General features: G+C 38.8%; 1 protein-coding gene and 1 long non-coding RNA gene across 4 annotated transcripts; both read left to right on the top strand.

Annotated features, from left to right (window-relative positions):
• Window positions 1-2,019: 2,019 nt before the first annotated feature.
• LOC116244800 (filament-like plant protein 1) lies at window positions 2,020-9,280 on the top strand. 2 transcript variants are annotated; one of them, XM_031616670.1, is made up of 6 exons: window positions 2,020-2,557; window positions 3,625-3,954; window positions 4,557-4,821; window positions 4,892-7,001; window positions 8,123-8,329; window positions 8,569-9,280. In XM_031616670.1, the coding sequence occupies exons 3-6, from the start codon at window positions 4,562-4,564 to the stop codon at window positions 8,899-8,901; spliced, it is 2,910 nt and encodes a 969-aa protein (XP_031472530.1). In that variant the 5' UTR covers window positions 2,020-2,557; window positions 3,625-3,954; window positions 4,557-4,561; the 3' UTR covers window positions 8,902-9,280. The 2 variants fall into 2 exon arrangements, with proteins under 2 accessions (XP_031472530.1, XP_031472522.1); XM_031616662.1 differs by lacking the exon at window positions 3,625-3,954.
• Window positions 9,281-15,565: 6,285 nt separating this feature from the next.
• On the top strand, window positions 15,566-16,489 carry LOC126409460 (uncharacterized). Of its 2 annotated transcripts, none has more exons than XR_007572206.1 (2): window positions 15,566-16,021; window positions 16,140-16,489. It is a non-coding gene; the product is annotated as an uncharacterized LOC126409460 (long non-coding RNA). The 2 variants fall into 2 exon arrangements; XR_007572207.1 differs by having other exon boundaries at window positions 16,137-16,489.
• Window positions 16,490-17,698: the final 1,209 nt, after the last annotated feature.

Below are 17,698 nucleotides of genomic sequence, written 5' to 3'. Positions count from 1 at the left end.
TTATCGGACACAGGAAAAAAGGGCAAATTGCTATTAAATAAATGTAAACTTTGTTTATTTGGAGAGACTTTAATGATTTTCTACCATTAACTAACTTAAAGCTGGGGATAAATTAAGTTTAGGCACCAAGATTACTTTTTTATTAATAATTCAAAAACATTAGGTGCATTTATAAAGGTATCTTGGAAAATCAGGTGCCTCCTTATTTATTGCCAAATATTGAGTTAGGTATTTATTTTTTCTTTAATCAAATAGAAATTGTGGAAAAGTATCACTTGGTAGGCCTACTCTTGCCTAACGTGCTCAACCATGTTCGTTCATCAGCTGAAACCGTTCCACCAAAACGATACGCACCGTATCGATCACAAACCGAAATGGTTCTGGCTGCTATTCATTAACTATTTCTATTAAATTATTTTTAATAAGAAAACTAGGGAAAAAATAGCTCCATACAAAGCCGATACTTATAAACTGATACGCGATTGTTGGTAAAAACCGAGACGGACAAGAATCCTTGAAACAAACGCAAAGCAAAAAGCTTGAGGAGCACCCACTGTAATCGCTAACAAAACAGTGGACTCGAGAGTTTTCTTTCTGTTGCTGTTGATCTACAAAAAGCCATGGTTATCCGCAACGTAGACGCTTGTCCAATATCGATTATCTTTTTTTTTTTTTCTTCTATCTTGTTTCCTTTTCAAATTAAGAAAACAACAGGAGCTATAAAATTTTTTATTATTAGAAGAACTGAACTATAAATTCAAAATATTAACAGAAGCCAACATATAAATAAAACCTTTTAAAAATTATATATATGCAGTATACCTAAGAGGAAGAAATGTGACCGTCCATCTCAAAGATGGGGTGCCTCCGGTTTGGTTGGTTCTTCAAAAAAAATAAATAAATAAATAAAAGCACTCTGGTTCAAGCAGAAGCGCCTCTGTTCTGCCTTTTCCTTTGTTAATATTTCTTCTGTCTCTTTGTTTCTATTGCAAGTTAGCCAACAGCAGCATATATATATATATATATATATATATTTATATCCCACGAAAAATTAGATATGATTCAATCATTCAAAACTATGCATTTTAGACTTTTTCTTTCTACCAGATTTGATAAGATGTTGCACCTGAAAATTCAAATTTGCGCCGCAATTCCTTTTTCTAATACTTTTCGAAAGAGATTAAGATACATACATTTCAGATCGAGGAACGGATCAATCGGAAGAGGTCCATTCGCATTGATCCGATTTGATTGAAGTGTCTTGATACTTACGAGTTCCATTCGGGTCCTCTCCTCTCCTCTCCGTCCATAACTAAATTGTACGTTTCACTAAAACCCGCGGCCCGCCAAAACTAGAAGGGAATCAATCGCTTACTTACTGAAACAAATCGTCGGCTGAGGGAGGATTAGCCCTAAATATTCGCCGTCATCTTCTCTCATTCTTCCCCTTCTCCACTTGGGAAAGACGTTGATGAAGACTGAAGAAAACCTTCGCCGTTCGCACCGCCGATCTGAAGGCAAGATATAAAAATCGTGTTACTTTGATATTTCTTGAATTTCTTCTTCTTCTTTTTTTTTTTGCCGCTATTCAGTTCTTGGACCCGGCCGTCATCTGATTACTATGACGCAGTTCGATTCAAGTTAATTTTACGATAACATGCTTTTGCCCTCCTTTCTGCTGTTCGTTTTCTTGATAATAATTACGGTTCGATTAATCGCCAATCCAAGCGATTCTAACATCTAAACTTCTAATTATCAAGGTTTCTTGGGAATTGAAATGGTCCATTAGCGACTTTGTTTTGTTAAGTTTCTTTAGTTCACAAAAAGTGCTATATTAATTTAATCATCATGTAAGATGGAGCTTTCTTTCCTTCTTATTCTTGTGCTCTGGGAAAACTTATAAATGGTTTAAAATAGTAACTATTTACAGTTTTTTGTAATCCTCTTTTGTGTCGGACGGGGACAAATAACTTGAAGCCTATTATTAGGTTATGCGTTTCATAATTCATTTTCAGGAGTGTGGGCTCCGTTGCTTTTGGCTGGGACCGACTTTTGAATTCACATTCCTAGTTTGGCGCACCACATTATTTGAAAAGGTGCTAGCCTGGCGTCATGCATCCGTTGCTTCCTTAGAGACGATGGCACCCGCAGAAAAAACGCACGGAAATCCAGGGTTTGGCATCAGGATGATCCTACGCTCCCTTGCAGCCTGACTCTCCCGTGCAGCCTGACTCTGAACTCTAGTACAGCGGCCTTCTCCTCTGTTGTCTGATCGGGCGACTCCGTCGTATCAACGGCCGCGACCCCTGTTCACCGGCGTTGGAACCTCCAGTCTCACGAGCCATCGCTCAACCCTTTTCACGTTCATCTGCATACATTTCCTGCAACCCCGTTAATCTCGCCTTTCCCTTTTCCCGTGGATTCTTTCCTGGTTCGTCGCTTCTTAACTTCTGTTTTGGGAGTTTTGGACTCCATTTGAGTGTTCTGCTTCACATTGTTGAAATTGGCTGATTCTGCCTGCAAATCCCGTTGAATCTCCCGGTGCGCCGTTGCTCAGGTCAGTCTCTCTCTCTCTCTCTCTCTCTTCCCCCACTCCCCTCTCTATCTATCTATCTATCTATCTATCTCTGCTGCAAACTACGGCCGCCGGCCGGCCGCCCTTGTCTCTCTCTCTCCCTTTTCTGATTAACGTGTCTATCTTTTTCTATTTTTTCTTTTCATATAGTTATATTTTTGGTTGGCATATTTTTTTGTTTTGCTTGCTATTTTTCTCATGGCTGCAGCATGCTATAATTTAGCGGATGTTGGATGAAATGGATAAATTTTGGATTCAGCGAATGTTGGATCTTGGATGAGATTGTGGAACTTCGTAAGTGTTGGATAAATCGTAGAATTTGGCGAACCTATTGAACTTCTAAAGATTGGATGAAATAGGTGCTCTCAAAAGTACGTTATTTAAATAACAGAAAGGATTTTTTTTTCCATCTGTAATGCTTATAAAGTATTAATCTTTTCATAATCTTTGATGTGATGGTGCTTGAAAAGCAGTTTTAAGTAAAAACCACCACGTGAACAATCTTCTAGAAACATAACATATTCGACCGGAAAGACTGGGCGCGGGCAGATTAACCTAAGTGGGAAACCGCATGAGAAAAAAAGATTTATCCTTGGAGCAGATGCAAGAGATATATGCTTACAATTATACTTGAACTCTTTAAAATATCTTAATAGGCATATTGGCCTTTCAGTTTCAAAAAGCCAACTTGTTTTAAGACTTAATATGTACTGATTTCCTATTATGCTATCCATATAATTTTGTAGTTACTAAAGAAATCTAGTGGCCACGCTGGTACTGCGGACTTTTGGACATGGATAAGCTTGGTTTGGACATTGAACAGTTTTTTTATTCTTTTTGCTACCTAACAGATTTATGGTCAATGCACAAGTAAAATGATGTTCCAGGGTTCATCCTTCTAAAATCAGCCATTTTCATTGCAAACTTAACACCATATCTTGGTGTGGGACAGAGACTCCTGTTAATGTCTGCTATGCCAATTGATCATTACATCGTCTGCTGGGTATTTCTTTTTCGATTGAACTACTGATAGGCAATATATATTGCAGACTTACTGATTGGCCTTCTAAGCTTTTTTTGGACCTCGTGATGAGAAGCTCCCAGAAGTGCATTTATGCGACTTGAATGCTCATGCAACCCTTCCATCTTGTGCCACCCCTACTTCCCACTTCACTTCTCATTCCATGTTCTTTCTGCACTGAGATCAAATCCTTCACTTCTACATGGACCCAATATCAAGCTGTATCACCTCCAGCTGTTTTGTGCTGGTATTGAGCAGCTGTGGTAAAGAGGAGGGTTAATGCTCGTGGAGTTGCTTGAGGCTTTGGTTCCACCATCAAAGGTCTTGCATGGTTTGTTTGATTTTAAAACTGCTGTTGGTATGGCGTCTTAACTCGGCCACGTATTTTGAACTTTTCCATTTTATGATTTTATCTATACCAAAAGAACATTGTAGAGTTGTAAGTGTAATCTTTGCAAATTGAGCAAGGAGTAAGTGGTCCTTAGCAGTAAGCCTGGTTGGTTGAAAGTTTAAACTTTCAAATTAGCCAACTTTCCGCACTAGCTGGTCAGAAAGTTTTGAGACACCTTCTTGCTTTGCTGCTTCAGATTGAAAGCAATCACTGCTTTAATATAACAACGCTGCGACGTTCAGTTAAACTTAATGTTCATGCTTCATAATCCTGCATTGGTCGTGTTCTTGTTATGTACTAATTTCTAAAGGTTGTTACTGCTTGGTATCAACTGTAACATTCCTTTTCCAGCATTCTTATGCTGGCCCATCAAACACCAGGGATGTTCTGGAATAATTAATGCAGAATATCAAACACATCTTGGTATTGGAAGGAGAAAAGATTTTCTGCTTCCACCCTATTCCAGAACTGTTGTTTTGGAATTCTAAGTCCAAAAAAATAAATTAGGTTCATCAAATTAGTCCTCTATAGTGAAGTTGCTGATGGTTTGTTCCTTTTGGTTTGTGCAGCATAGATGAGGAAGTTGTTCTTCTTTCGGTCTTCACAAGATTCTTCAACAGCCACAAATGGGAAGGTGCATAAGGAGCCTCTCAAGCATGTTGGTGGAGTTATCGATGACATAAGCGAGGTCAAAGGGTCACAGTTCATGAAAGACAATGCACCTAGGCAAGAGAAACAATACTTTAACAGCTTTGATTCAGGCGAGTCCAATTGGTCCAGAGATACTATCAAGTCTCCTGCTGGCAGAAACCACCATGATGATCGATCCAACTGGCAAGTGCTCTCTATTCTCATGTGGTAGTGTAGTTTGTGATGTTGTACTCATTCCTTGTTCATTTTGCAGCGAAGTCACCCCTGAGAGGCAATTGAAAATCAAGACATCCAGTAAATTGAAACAAAATTCTCAGGGACAAGAAGCAAGGGATTCTGGACACCCATCATCAAGAAGTTATTCTGGATCTGCTGGAAGCTCGCCTTATTCATCTCCTATGCCTGTAAGATGTAGATCTGCACGCTTTACACATGCGTCAACTGGAACTCTAGACCTGTACATCGATGGGGAGCAATACGACAGGGATATCAGGCCCAAACAAGATTCTTTTGAGTATACATCTTGCGCTGGGGAAGATGGTGTCTTGGTAGAGAATAGGCCTTTTAGGAATGTGGGACGTCCACCAAGATGCCAGGTTTCTTCAGGCCTAGATTCATCAGGAAATAACAAAAAGGTTTCCAGGTCTCATTCGTTTCGGGAATTTAGGGATGTTGGTTTCCCGTTTTCAAGCAGAGACGGAGTGGAAAGTCTTCCCAGCAGTTCCCCTAATCATGACCTAGTACAGAATGTTGATGGGAGGCTATGGAATGTGTTGCCTAGAAAATCTAGACTGAAGCTACAGGAAGTTGATGCTGAAACATCCTCTACATTGGATGAAGATGGTGATAATTGCCTAAAGAAGCACCCTCTTGTAGGACCTTACTCTTATGTTCCTGGACATGAGCAGTCATTTGATCATTCTCAAATTTCACGAACAAACATGAACAACTCCAGTTCTGAGCATATGTCCTATCCTTCCAATGATCTTGTTGGCCCTAAACAAACATATCCCGTGTACCAAGGACAAGAGGAGGAAACTGAAGCAACAAAATTGGAGAATTTCCATGATAGAGATGAACAGTTGCTGGAAGAGTGTAAGGCAGCGGAGGAGAGGCTTGCGCATGTCTCAGATGAATTTGAGCAACATGTTCAGAGTAGAGAACTGGGGTCAGGTGAACTGATCCATATGGTAAAGGTCCTTAACAGTGAAAGAAGAAAATTGACTGCTGAAGTTGTTGAGCAGATGCAGAGGCGGATGATGGAGAGGGAATATATGAAGAATACAATTGAAATGGCAAAAATAGAGCATGAAGCACTGGTGAGGAAGATTGAGAAGGAGAAAAATGAAATTCAATCATGCTTGGAAAGGGAATTGGACAGGAGATCAGGAGACTGGTCGTCTAAGCATGAAAAATTTAAACAAGAAGAGAAGAGACTTCGAGAGCGTGTAAGGGATTTGGCAGAGCAAAATGTCTCTCTTCAGAGAGAAGTTGTTTCCTTGAGTAGCAAAGAAATAGACAACCATGCAAGGCTAGAAAATAAGGAGCTGCAGCTGGGTGATTTAAAGAAGAAATTGGAAGAATCAATGCTGGAAGTTTCTACTGTTCGGCAATCCCTAATTGAGATGGAGGAACAATGCAAAGAAACAGAAGCTGAAAGAGACTTGATTGGAAGAAACTATAACAAAAAGGAAATTGAGAGTAAGGACCTACAGAGAGTGGTGGTTAGACTACAAAAGACTTGCAATGACCAAGAGAAGACAATAAATGGGTTAAGGCTTAATTTGAACATTGAGATTGGGAAGGCAGCATTTGATAAAGATGACTATGCGTGCAAATTACAGATGGAAGAACTGAGACTGACAGGTCTAGAGCAAACATTAAGGAAGGAGTTGGACTCCTCAAGAGTTGAAATAGAGATGCTCAGAAAGGAGAACATAGGCCTCCTGGAGAGATTACAAACTACTGGAAATGGTGGTGGATCTGCAACTGTCAAGCTTGATCAAGAACTTCATGCTCGGACTGAGAGCTTGCAGGACCAAGGGCTGTTTCTACTTGATCAGAGCTGTTCGATGTGTGATGAATTATTGGATTATATTAAAATAAAGCTACACGATTCATATTCCGAGCAAGACAGACCTTTAGGAGATGGTAATCATCAATTAGCAAGCTATTCTTTCCTTGAAATTGACCTGAAACTCCAGAGATTGAAGCAAGAAATCGAGAGTTTCAAAAGGAGCCTGCAGATAACATCTGGATTTTTGCATGAGAGGTTCAACCTTGTAACTGGAGATTGTCAAAGTCAATTGTCAAATGTTGATGAAAATGAACCCAAACGAGGGCTCAAGCTGCACAAGTTGCAGGTAACGGAAGTTCCTTTTTTCAATTCTTTTGTTTGTTTTGGCTTTGTTAGTCCATTTGCTAACTGAATTTTTTGAGTAGCAATGTGTGTGAAGTTGGTAGTTGCATCCTTTTTTCAAATGTGTAATGATTAGCATAGGTTATATCATACAGGGAAATGGCAAAAAAGGATGGAACATAGAAAATATTCAGTAGAACTATCTCTGATGATGAGATCACGCAAGCACCATTAAGATGTTATTTCCTATTTTTCACTGTATGCATAATGAATAACACTGTATATTTCCCTTGCCATATGAGGATGTGCTTGACATGCCTACATCAATTGGTGCTGCTCATAACTTCTGTCCTTTCTCTAAAGTCCATCCGCCGATGTGACCAGATGTGCATATAATAAGAACTCTTGAAATGAAGGAACTTCTGTGGACCACAGCATTATAATAGCAACAAAGTAAACATGCTCAACAACTTAAATGTATTGACATAATTTGGTTTAGAAAAAAAGTTTAAAAAAGCGCTTAACCTTTGGACAAATAATGGATCATCGCCCAACTTTTGAAAGTTAAGAAATAGATGTCCAACTCTTGAGAGAAATTCTCAGAGAGCTGCCTATTAAAAGAAAAAATTAATTTTGGGCATAAAATGACAAAAATACCCTCTTGTGAACAAAAATATCTTTCTTCAACCAAAGAAGAGTGGTTTTACGAGGTGCATTTTTTATTATTTTAATATAAAAAATTAACGTTTTCTTTTAGTAGGCTGCTATTTGAGAATTTATTTCAAAAGTTGAGCGCCTTTTTGTTATTTTTCAAAGCATGATTTGTTATTTTGGCCAAATGTTAAGCATCTTTTTCTTATTTTTTTCTTTCCTTTATTACATAAACCATGTGGACTGTTGTCAACATCCATGTAAATGATGTGTGGTTCTACAGGACTGTATGGAATATAAGCTACTGAATTTAGGGCCTATCCATATATGAATCCCAACCATGTCCGTGTCAACTATGTATAAGGGCTTAATTGCTCATTCTTGCTTTCATCAACCATGTATAAGGGCTTTTAAGTTGATGGGAGTTACTTTTTCCCCTTAACTTTGTTAATATTGTTTTCCTTGGTTATTTAGGTGAATACCTGCTTTGAGCTAGAAGCAGAAGTTCTAGTGGCCAGAGTACTGAGAGAAAAGTTGTGGTCAAAGGAGGTCGAGTTAGAACATCTTCAAACAGAGCTTGCTTCATCAGTGAGACTTCATGACATACTGAAGTCAGAGATTCAGAGAACTCAGGATTCCTTGTCCTGCCTAACCCATAAAGTAAAGGACCTTGAACTTGAGGTACATGTTTCATCTTGACCATTAAATTTATCCATATTTATTTGGATGGATGCTCATTTGTTTTCAGTAGCAGAAGGGAAATGGGTCACCATTTTAGCATCACATGAAGTGTAAAATTGCTGTCTCATAATCCTTTTCTGTGACCATTGTCTTTACTCCTTTTTCTCTCAAATTATGTCTTCATGTTACATCCAAAAAAATGTCATTCATTTCATTTCTGAGCTACAAATCATGGGCAGGTTGGCAGAAAGAATGAAACAGTAAACAAGCTTGAAATGGAAGCACAAAATTGCCAGAAAGAGCTTGCAGCGTTGAAGGGAATACTGAGTCAGGTATCAAAAGAGAGAGATCTAATGTGGGAACAAGTGAAAGAATACAGTGAAAAGAATATGTTACAAAATTATGAGTTGGATACTTTGCGCAAAAAGATTGAAGCGCTTGATGAAGAAATATTACTCAAGGAGGGCCAGATTACAATATTAAAGGATAGCCTTAATGATAGGCCGTGTGAGATACTCTACAGTCCAAAGTCAAGCCATGATTTCTCAATAGGTGAATTATCGGGATTATGATCTTGTAGTGACCAACCCCAAGTAGCCTTCTTCTGTGCAGATTTGTCATTTGCTCTTCTTTTTTTGAGTCTTGGGAGTGTTCTTTTCCTGGTTTGCTTCTTCCCTTTTGGAGTCTTTGGAATTGTTCTTGAAAGGAACTATGTAAATATCCGTGATTCTTTTCATAATAAGTCAGTCAGATGAATTTAGGAAGTCATATTTGTCGTATATTTGTATATTGTTTCCAGAGTCGATAAAGTTCTCTCCTTCATTCACTGGAGTGAATTAAATCAAGCTGAATTTGAGTATGTTTACAGCCATTGTATTGCCTTTTGCAGAACCGTGGCAATCCTGTAAACTTTTTTTTGGCATCAATATGGTGTTGCTACCAATTTTATTAGATGTTGCATCATCTCATATTTCTTTCCTTGCTCGACTGTGTCATGGTTTTTTGTGTGCGGCATAAGGCTAGCTCGTCCTGATATATTCGGGGTATGACTTTTTTGTTAAGAAATAGAACAGAGCTACAGTGTTGCAAAAGTAATCCACGACGAAGATCCTGTCCCCGTGCAAGGATGACCATTCTGATGTAGAGACCAACAAAAATGATACAGCAAATCCTGATGTCCCATTTGCTCCTTCATCCTGCTAATGCCTCCATGAGTATAATACCAGTAATTGATGACAGGATGTCATGGTCCAACTCGCGTTGAGGCCCATCGGTTGGTGCTCCGTCTTTCGAAGAGAGTGACAAACCATTCCATTCCTGACATGAATTTAACATCCGGTTAGCAAAGTTGCATAAACAAACGCAACCTAACTAGATGTTTGCTATAATAGAAATTCACTGCAATAACTAGCAGCCTTTGTAAAAATTTAATTGACATGGTTTGACTAATACTGCACATATTGTTTGCTATAATAAAAAGTCACTGCAATAACTAACTGGCAAATTTTAATAATTTTTATGTGAGACATGATCATTCACTATAATTTGCCCTAATCTGCGCATGGATAAAATGTTCAAGTTCGTTTGCGATTGTGTACTTCTCAACTCATATAAGTGGTTGGCATGTATATTTAACTATCTTTGCCTTTCACGGCCTTGGTAAATGATGAGTGTGGCTACATATTCAACCTATTGATTGATGGACTTGGTCCAACCTACTGACCAAATAAACGATAAATCATTTCAACACTACTTTGAAAAACATGATAATCCATCTAATGAGATCCTAAATCTTTTTCAAGATAGATTATGAAGGCGAAGAATGGTTAGTGAAGGCACGAGGCATGTTCTTATATCTTCACTCTCTGTTTGACGTTTCTGTATTTATTCTTGAATATGAAATTAAGAATTTCATACTCGCATATCTTTTTCTTGAACAATTAAAAATGTTACCTGCATACAATTTTGACGTCGTTGCTTTAGTTTACGGGCAGAAACCCATTTTAATAAATGGGATGGTGCGTGGAAGGCTAAAACTCGAGTGACCTGCAACCACTTTGTTTTAAGAAATTAATATCACGAAAAAGCTTAATAAACATGAGGCAAGATCGGTGCTCGAGATTGGATCCTTGCTTGAAGAAGCATAAAAAGATTATGTTTTTAGCTCAAACCATTTAAAATAAGACCCAAAAAACATTCTATCAATCCATCTCTCTCTTTCTCTCTCTCTCTCTCTCTCTCTCTCTCTCTCTCTCTCTATATATATATATATATATATATATATAAAATCTCCCCTAGTTGAAACTTTAATTACTTAAAAATGTGCTGGTACCTGCCTAACCTCTCACGCATTCATGAGTACCTAATGTTTGTCTTTGAAGAGAATAGTTTAGCTAGAATCATGCGTCAAATGATGTAAACAAGTAAAAGGAGTCGGGAGTCGCGCCTACACCTTTTTGGAAATAGGAGAAAGAAAAGCCAGTGGCCATGTGGCTGATATGGGTCTGCATGATTAAGTACTGGTAGGCTACGTGTTTGTCCTCTATAATATATTTGATTGACAAGAGGAAAGGATCGAATATCCTGCGATATTTTTAAGCATGTGGTAGGTATGCAGGATTTGCTTCTGCACGCATCGGGCATGCTTGATTACGTGACCCTACTTCCTCTTCCGCTACCGAATTACAGTTCATCATGGCCACGAGCAATAGAAACAGAGATTAGTTCATGGAGCCATATTGCAGGTTTCTACGAGAAAAACTCACCTCAAAGGATGACTGATTACTAGGCAATGATGGACTTTCAGTCTCAAGAAACTGAACGCACATATATCCATTTAAACTGATGGCATAGTTTCCTACTTCACCTTTCTGCAGGAAGAGGACGCCTCTGTGGCTTCTGCTGCCACTCTGCGTCGTCCAGCACTGCAGGTTCCTCACCTTATAGGCAGCTGTTTGGACACAAGATAAAATTGGAGCGAATTATCACATCATAAAGTTGCGAATGCAAATGCAATGGCACTATTCTGTCATTTTCTCCAACAAATAAGTTGTTCACGTCAAATTTCAAAATCTCAGGGATTAAACCAACTTTATTTTGCAATAGATAACAAGCTGATACATTATAACCATTGATTCTCATTACCCACCCACCTAGAGATGCAGGGTCAGTATAACCTATGCTATATATGACATCCACATAATAGATCTCCAGCAACTTTTAGCCACCATGCAAGCCCTTAGATCGACCACAGATTTTTCAATGGAGAAAAGACAGATGACCCACGATGTGCTATTGTCTAGCTAATCTAATCCATCTCTAGGCACTCAAATAGAGTCTCAAGGAGAAGAGGCATGTTCAACTGCTAGCTGCAGCCTGCTCAGTAACTTAAAGTGTACATAGCTGAAGGCTATGTGTGACGACTAGGTGCTTGCTTACACTTGCAGTAGACCACCAAGAAGCAGAATTCTGTTTATTTTGAAGAAAGAACCTGATGAAGAAAGCATAATTGGAATCTCCCAGCAAGAGACAGGGGAAAGAGGGAAGGCAGGGATTAGAATAAACCACAAAATTTGACCAGTATATTGGAACCCAACCGCTCTTGAATTATGAGAAAGGGAATCCGCTTTCGAGCTTGTATGAATTCAAAATTTCAACCCAGAATCTCCGGGGAATAATCATTTGGAGCTCAACGTATCGTGGCACATCAGACTCTTGATTCTGCAGCTTTTGGTTGCAAATTACATTTCAAACATTGAAAGATCTGTGCGATTTTGGGGCCAAGTCGTGAGGGACTATTACATGAAACAAGAAACAATGAATTTATTGAAGCTCCTGATTCTTGATTCATCTGGGTGTTAATGTTGTTCTCATAAGCATCAAAGCTTGAGCTGGGTGTTCATGTATGCAAAAACCCGAAAATTTCTGCACACTTGCTTTCAGTTCCTGGGTTCTAGAACTTGGTCAAAATGTCTCCTCGATTTACACCAGTTCGACTGAATGCAAAACCTCTTTTTCTTCTGTTGCCTAAAGAATTCATCATATTGGCAGGAAAGCTATTCCTCCATTCACATTGCCCTGTTCTGTCATTTCGGGTATTAAATTCATGCAATCTACCGATTCTTTCCAACACATCAAAGTCATGGCTTTTTCTGTTTTGCTAGTTTTCCTTTAACAGGAAACTTGACCCATACAGCTAATGCAGTCGAATTTCAAAATACCAACTTGTTGAATGGAAGATACCGAATGGTAGTCAACCAAACCAACATGGTTTGGGTGAAGTTGCAAATAAATTACATTTCTTAGAATTGGATATGATCATGCAATATCTTCTTCATTTTTAAAATCTGGGAAGTAGATGGTACATGAATCCAATTACATCCTTCTTGCTTGAACGCGTAGAATAGACAAAGAGTCCTCTTTTTCCGTTTCCGAAGATTGGGACCATCAACAGTCAAATAACGCTTGAGGACTGTCAACATAAACAATTTATCCCCGCGTTTTTCGGTGAGAAAGTAGCACATAGAATAATGTTGCGTTGAAGATCACCAACTGTAATATATAGAATCATAGATACATCCCTGGCTATCGTCATTTCATATTCTGCTTCCCCATATCACTGTCTATCTTCCTCATAAATTTAATAATAATGTGGTCTATACCTAAACATTTTGATGAGCGATCCAACCAGCTTCAACGTCATGAAATACGTGAGGTCCTGCGCCTAGAAACGGGGTACTTGCAGTTGGAAAACAAGTTGCTAGTTGCACTTTATTGAGACTAATGAAACACACAGACGGAGGCAAATTGGCGTAACCGAAAGGGAGAAAAAAGAAGGGTTAACTTGGCATTATGTGAAAAATCCAGCTCATAAACATGAACGCCGTTGCTGTACCTATGAAACTTTTTTGAAAAGCTTGTATGAAGTGAAACCTAAGGTCGTATGAACTCTCAGAACTCTTTTAAATGGTAGGAATTGATAGAATTACAGATCGAAATTTAGTCAGTTCCTCTAGTTGAAGTCTAAGGCATCATAGATAGCATGAAGAGCGTGCTAGAACATATATCAATTGCTTCACTCTGAACCTCCTGCATAATGATGGCCTGATCTATAGATTAATCCTTTTTTGGTAGAAGCTGAAAAGTAACAATTCATCACATGGTTGCCTAAGCTGATTTGAAGCATAACCAATGGTTTTCTATGCTTTAAAATAATAGGTCTGTGTGTGTGCGTGTGTGTAGAAGGCCCACAGTTTTCCGTGGGCATTCATGTACTGCAACTGTAGCTATGTTGAACAACGACACTGGCAAGGTCAGATGATGCAACCATACTACTGAATCGCCGATTACACAAGGATTAATATAATTACATGACGCTATTTCTCCATGTGCTAACCAAAAGAGACAGAAGAAAAAGACACCAAAAGTTACTCAAGTCCAATCAGCCAGCTTTCTTCACAGCCCAATGAGACCATCCCCGAAAGAATCATCTCCAAGTGAACACAACAAGAAGACAGCCCAATTGAAATTCATGCCATCACTCTTAAACTCAAAAAACAAAAAATAAAAAAGCGAAGAAGAGACTTATTCTAATTATCAACGTTGGTTTCAACTCACTTCAAGTCTATGAAAAATGGGGGATGTATAAAAAAACCCAAATGGATGGGAGAGGGGGAGAGAGAGAGATGGTACCAAGATTTCCTACTCTCCTAGGGATGTGTTCTTTAATAAAATTTTATAACTTAAAAGGAAAAAAAAGATACTTTTTGGTATCACAACAAGTATTCTATATTCTGCCCCCAAAAACAGGCGTCGCTACGCTAGGGAAGGTGGGTTCTGATGAAATTGCAGAGTGCCAGCAATGAGGGTAGGAAAGCCCAGTGGACCTTCTGTGAGTGTATGTGCTTGTACTAGAAAGCATGTCCTTATTTAATTGCATGGTTGAATTTTGGTCAGAAGCAATGGGTTCTTTTGAAGGAGAATTTTAGTTAAAGAGGAATCCGAGGCGTAAAAAGGCTAAGAAAAAGTGCTTGCTAGATACTGTCACTTTTTAGATGCCCTCTTCAGATGGATCCTGGAAAGGCACACAGAAAATCAAATTTTAAAGTTGCTTAAAATTCGAACTGTGTGAACTTGATCTTGACTGTCTGCAATCTTAAAGGTAAGGTCTTTTACTCATCTTATTAGTTTGTGCGACTAATAACTCATAAGATCTTTATTTATACGTCGACGAGGAAGACCACAAAAGTAGATGTTGGGGCTCCCAACATAACGATTATGTGTATGATTGAATTTCAGAAAAGGGCAGTAAAGTTTCTGGTACGTAGTTACATGAAATTTCTGCTCTTAAACTGCAGGCAATTCGGACTTCATTTTCTATAAACAAAGTGGAAATAAAGAAAAGAAAATGAAAGACTCGGAAAGAAAATGGGTTATTTATGAAATGGGTCAGTGTCCATACATGGTACAGGTTGAAGTTTAAGCATCAAGAATTAAATGCGGGCTGGGTCTCGGTTGACTAGAATAAAGCAGCCAAAGTCCAGTCTTGGGCAGAAGGAAGCATGTGGATCCAACTGAGATCAGACCCCAGTTGGACTGACGCAGACATAAATCAAATTGGGTTTCGACCCATAAGATCCAATGATCATAGAACTGCACCAGTTGGGTCCTTATCTTTTAATACGTTGAGTTAGCCTGTTGAGCTTGCAGTTCAGTTTTATCCCCCAAAAAACAAAGGAATCACATGCTGAGAAACTTTCGGTAAATTTGAACTGTGAAAAGGTGAAGCATGAGGACAACCTTATAAAAGAAAAAGGAAGCCGTGAGAGAGAGAGACTACATTACATGGTAACACAACTTTGCAAAATTCTTATGTAACTGGCCCTTAGGGTTCCCTTGGTGACCACTTGCTCGGAAGTTTCCTGCACATTGTGTGTACATCTCTTCTCCCGTGGATGTTTGCAAAATATGATATATTAATCTGCTAGATGTGAAGAAGCAGTGCCTTCGTATTAGTGATTATCCTTGGAAAGAGATTGGCAGATTTTTGGTTTATGAACTCATGTACACTACTATCCCAGAAAACTAAAGGTAGAAAGTATAAACTGTTCAGTACTTCTGCAGTTACAGAAGGGAGAAAAGAGAGCTGGTTAAGTCTAAAACTAAAAGGATTAAACTAAGTTCACCACTGAGTGTCACGTGCCTCCTCACATGACTTCCATATACAACTTAGCCTCGAAAAATTTGATTTACTCCCCAAAAAACGTGAATCAAAGTTGGAACAGTCAAAGTTGCATCACATGACTGCCTGCTTCCTTCCTATTAGAAAAGTCCCACACTCCCATATAAAATCGAATGCATCATCTTCATACTGTCTCTCTTCTCCCTTTCGCCAACTACAATGCTTCACAGAAGCCATCCGGAAGCCATGAGAAGCATCAGCAAAAGCTCATATTGTCTCTTATTATTGCTCCTGTGCGTCCATCTCTTCATGTCTCCCTTCTCTCTCTGCCACGCTAGGAGTCTAAGACATGGAGCTGTTAATGCACCAAGAAAGCCCGCAGCACCACCTCCATCAGTTTCGTCTTATCAGACTCTCAACGGCCTGCAGAAGGATGCCGGCAAACCCATCTCTGAGCCAAATGAGAGCTTGAGGAGGATCCCGCCGAGCAGACCAAATCCTACTCAGAATATGTAAGCTTCTGATGCTTTCGACATCTTCTTCTTCTGCTTCTCAGTTGTTCTCTATAACCAAATCTTGGATCCACTGCAGAAGGAAGGAAAAAAATGATATGGGTTTTTCTTTTAGCAGGTCGAAGTGGAAGTTCGATCGACTTTCTTTCTCTAACAGGCATTGATAGCAGCGGCGGCACAGGGGCAGATGTAACTATACTTCAAAGAGGATGAACTTTTCCTCTTTTTCCCTTTTTGTAGCAGGTTTCTGTTTTTTTCACTCTTTATGTTTTTTAGGCTTCTAGCAGAAACTAGGAAAGCTACTGCGCTTCTGCTATTCTATATTTCCCCTTTTCCATTTGCTTTTTCCTCTGTTATTAGTTGCCTCCGAGATCCACTGCCCAAGAGGCAAACCTGGCTAATTGATGTACAGAGAAAATATATGTGCAAAATATATCTAGTGAAGTACTTCGAATCTTGACACCCCAATGAGCAGTCTTGGATGTGAGTTTCTCCAGCAACTCCATTTGAAAGAAACTCAAAATATATCTATTGAAGTACTTCGAATCTTGATAACCCATTTAGTAGTTTTGCGTGTGAGTTTCTCCAACAACGCGATTTGAAAGAAACTCAAAATATAACTAGTGAAGTACTTCGAATCTTGGTAACCCAATGAGCAGTTTTGGATGTGAGTTTCTCCAGCAACTCGATTTGAAAGAAACTTTGAGCAGTGATAAGATCATAGCCAGCTTTTCCTTTCAACTGTTGCTTGACATTGACTGATGTGTCCATGGGGGCTTTGTGGAACCCATGATTATCTTTGACATGACTTAGACAACTGAGATATGTGGTCAAGAGGAGAACACCAACAAGTTTTCTTTCCCCTTGAAAACTTAAATCTGTCAACATATTCCTTACAAAAATCTGTATTTTCCCAACAAAAATGCTAAAGAACGTGAAAATTTCTAACTTCTCACTAACAGTCTAGTGATTTTGTTGTTAGGCTGATGAAGGTGGGATCGACGCTGCTTTTTCTTTTGGGTCCCACTGTGAGAACTTCCCCGATGGCACAGGTGCCACCACGTTGCTGCTTGTCATATAGTTATTTACCCACATGGGAGGAAGATATAGTTTTCCCCCATTGCACAACGTGATAGCTAATCATTGAGCAATTTTTTTTTAGAATACGCATAGGGATTGAGTTAAAACTCAAAAGCAAGCAACTATATATCTGAGAATTAGCCCCCAACCAAAATAAATGAACTCTGTGGAACATTGGAAAATGCTGGTCACTTGCTTTTCTTTATTCTGTGCATTAAATTGCCAAGAAAAAGAATGGTTGTTCTTTATTTACTTCATGGCTGTACAAGGTAGAGACGTGATATATATGGACGTAAACGTAATGTCATGCATCTATTTTCTTTATTTACTTCACTGGTTACTTCATGTGGTAACCAGTGCCACATGGATGGAAACAGACATGCTACGATATGACCACAATGTGTTGTCATACTCTTTTAATTTAAACAATTTGGAAAACGTAAATCTTATCAATATATCATGAAAAATACAAATTTATAAGAGAAAATAAATCTGTCCCCCATTTTTCAAAAGAAAATTTGTAAACCCATGTCAAATGTACAGTACTATTCTGGCTTTGTAAGTTGTATTTTTCTTTCTGGCTGCAAAGTTTTAAAT

This window comes from Nymphaea colorata, chromosome 1, assembly GCF_008831285.2.
Source record: "Nymphaea colorata isolate Beijing-Zhang1983 chromosome 1, ASM883128v2, whole genome shotgun sequence".
NCBI lineage: Eukaryota > Viridiplantae > Streptophyta > Magnoliopsida > Nymphaeales > Nymphaeaceae > Nymphaea > Nymphaea colorata.
Note: the sequence above shows the minus strand (reverse complement) of the source record. Positions and strands in the feature narration are given on the sequence as shown.

Bases quoted from the DNA above. Each gene is read 5' to 3' on its own strand.
- LOC116244800 (XM_031616662.1), top strand. From the start codon at position 4,562: ATGAGGAAGTTGTTCTTCTTTCGGTCTTCACAAGATTCTTCAACAGCC. The intron at 7,002-8,122 runs GTAACGGAAGTT...TTGGTTATTTAG, and splicing joins TCAAGCTGCACAAGTTGCAG to GTGAATACCTGCTTTGAGCT. The intron at 8,330-8,568 runs GTACATGTTTCA...AATCATGGGCAG, and splicing joins TAAAGGACCTTGAACTTGAG to GTTGGCAGAAAGAATGAAAC.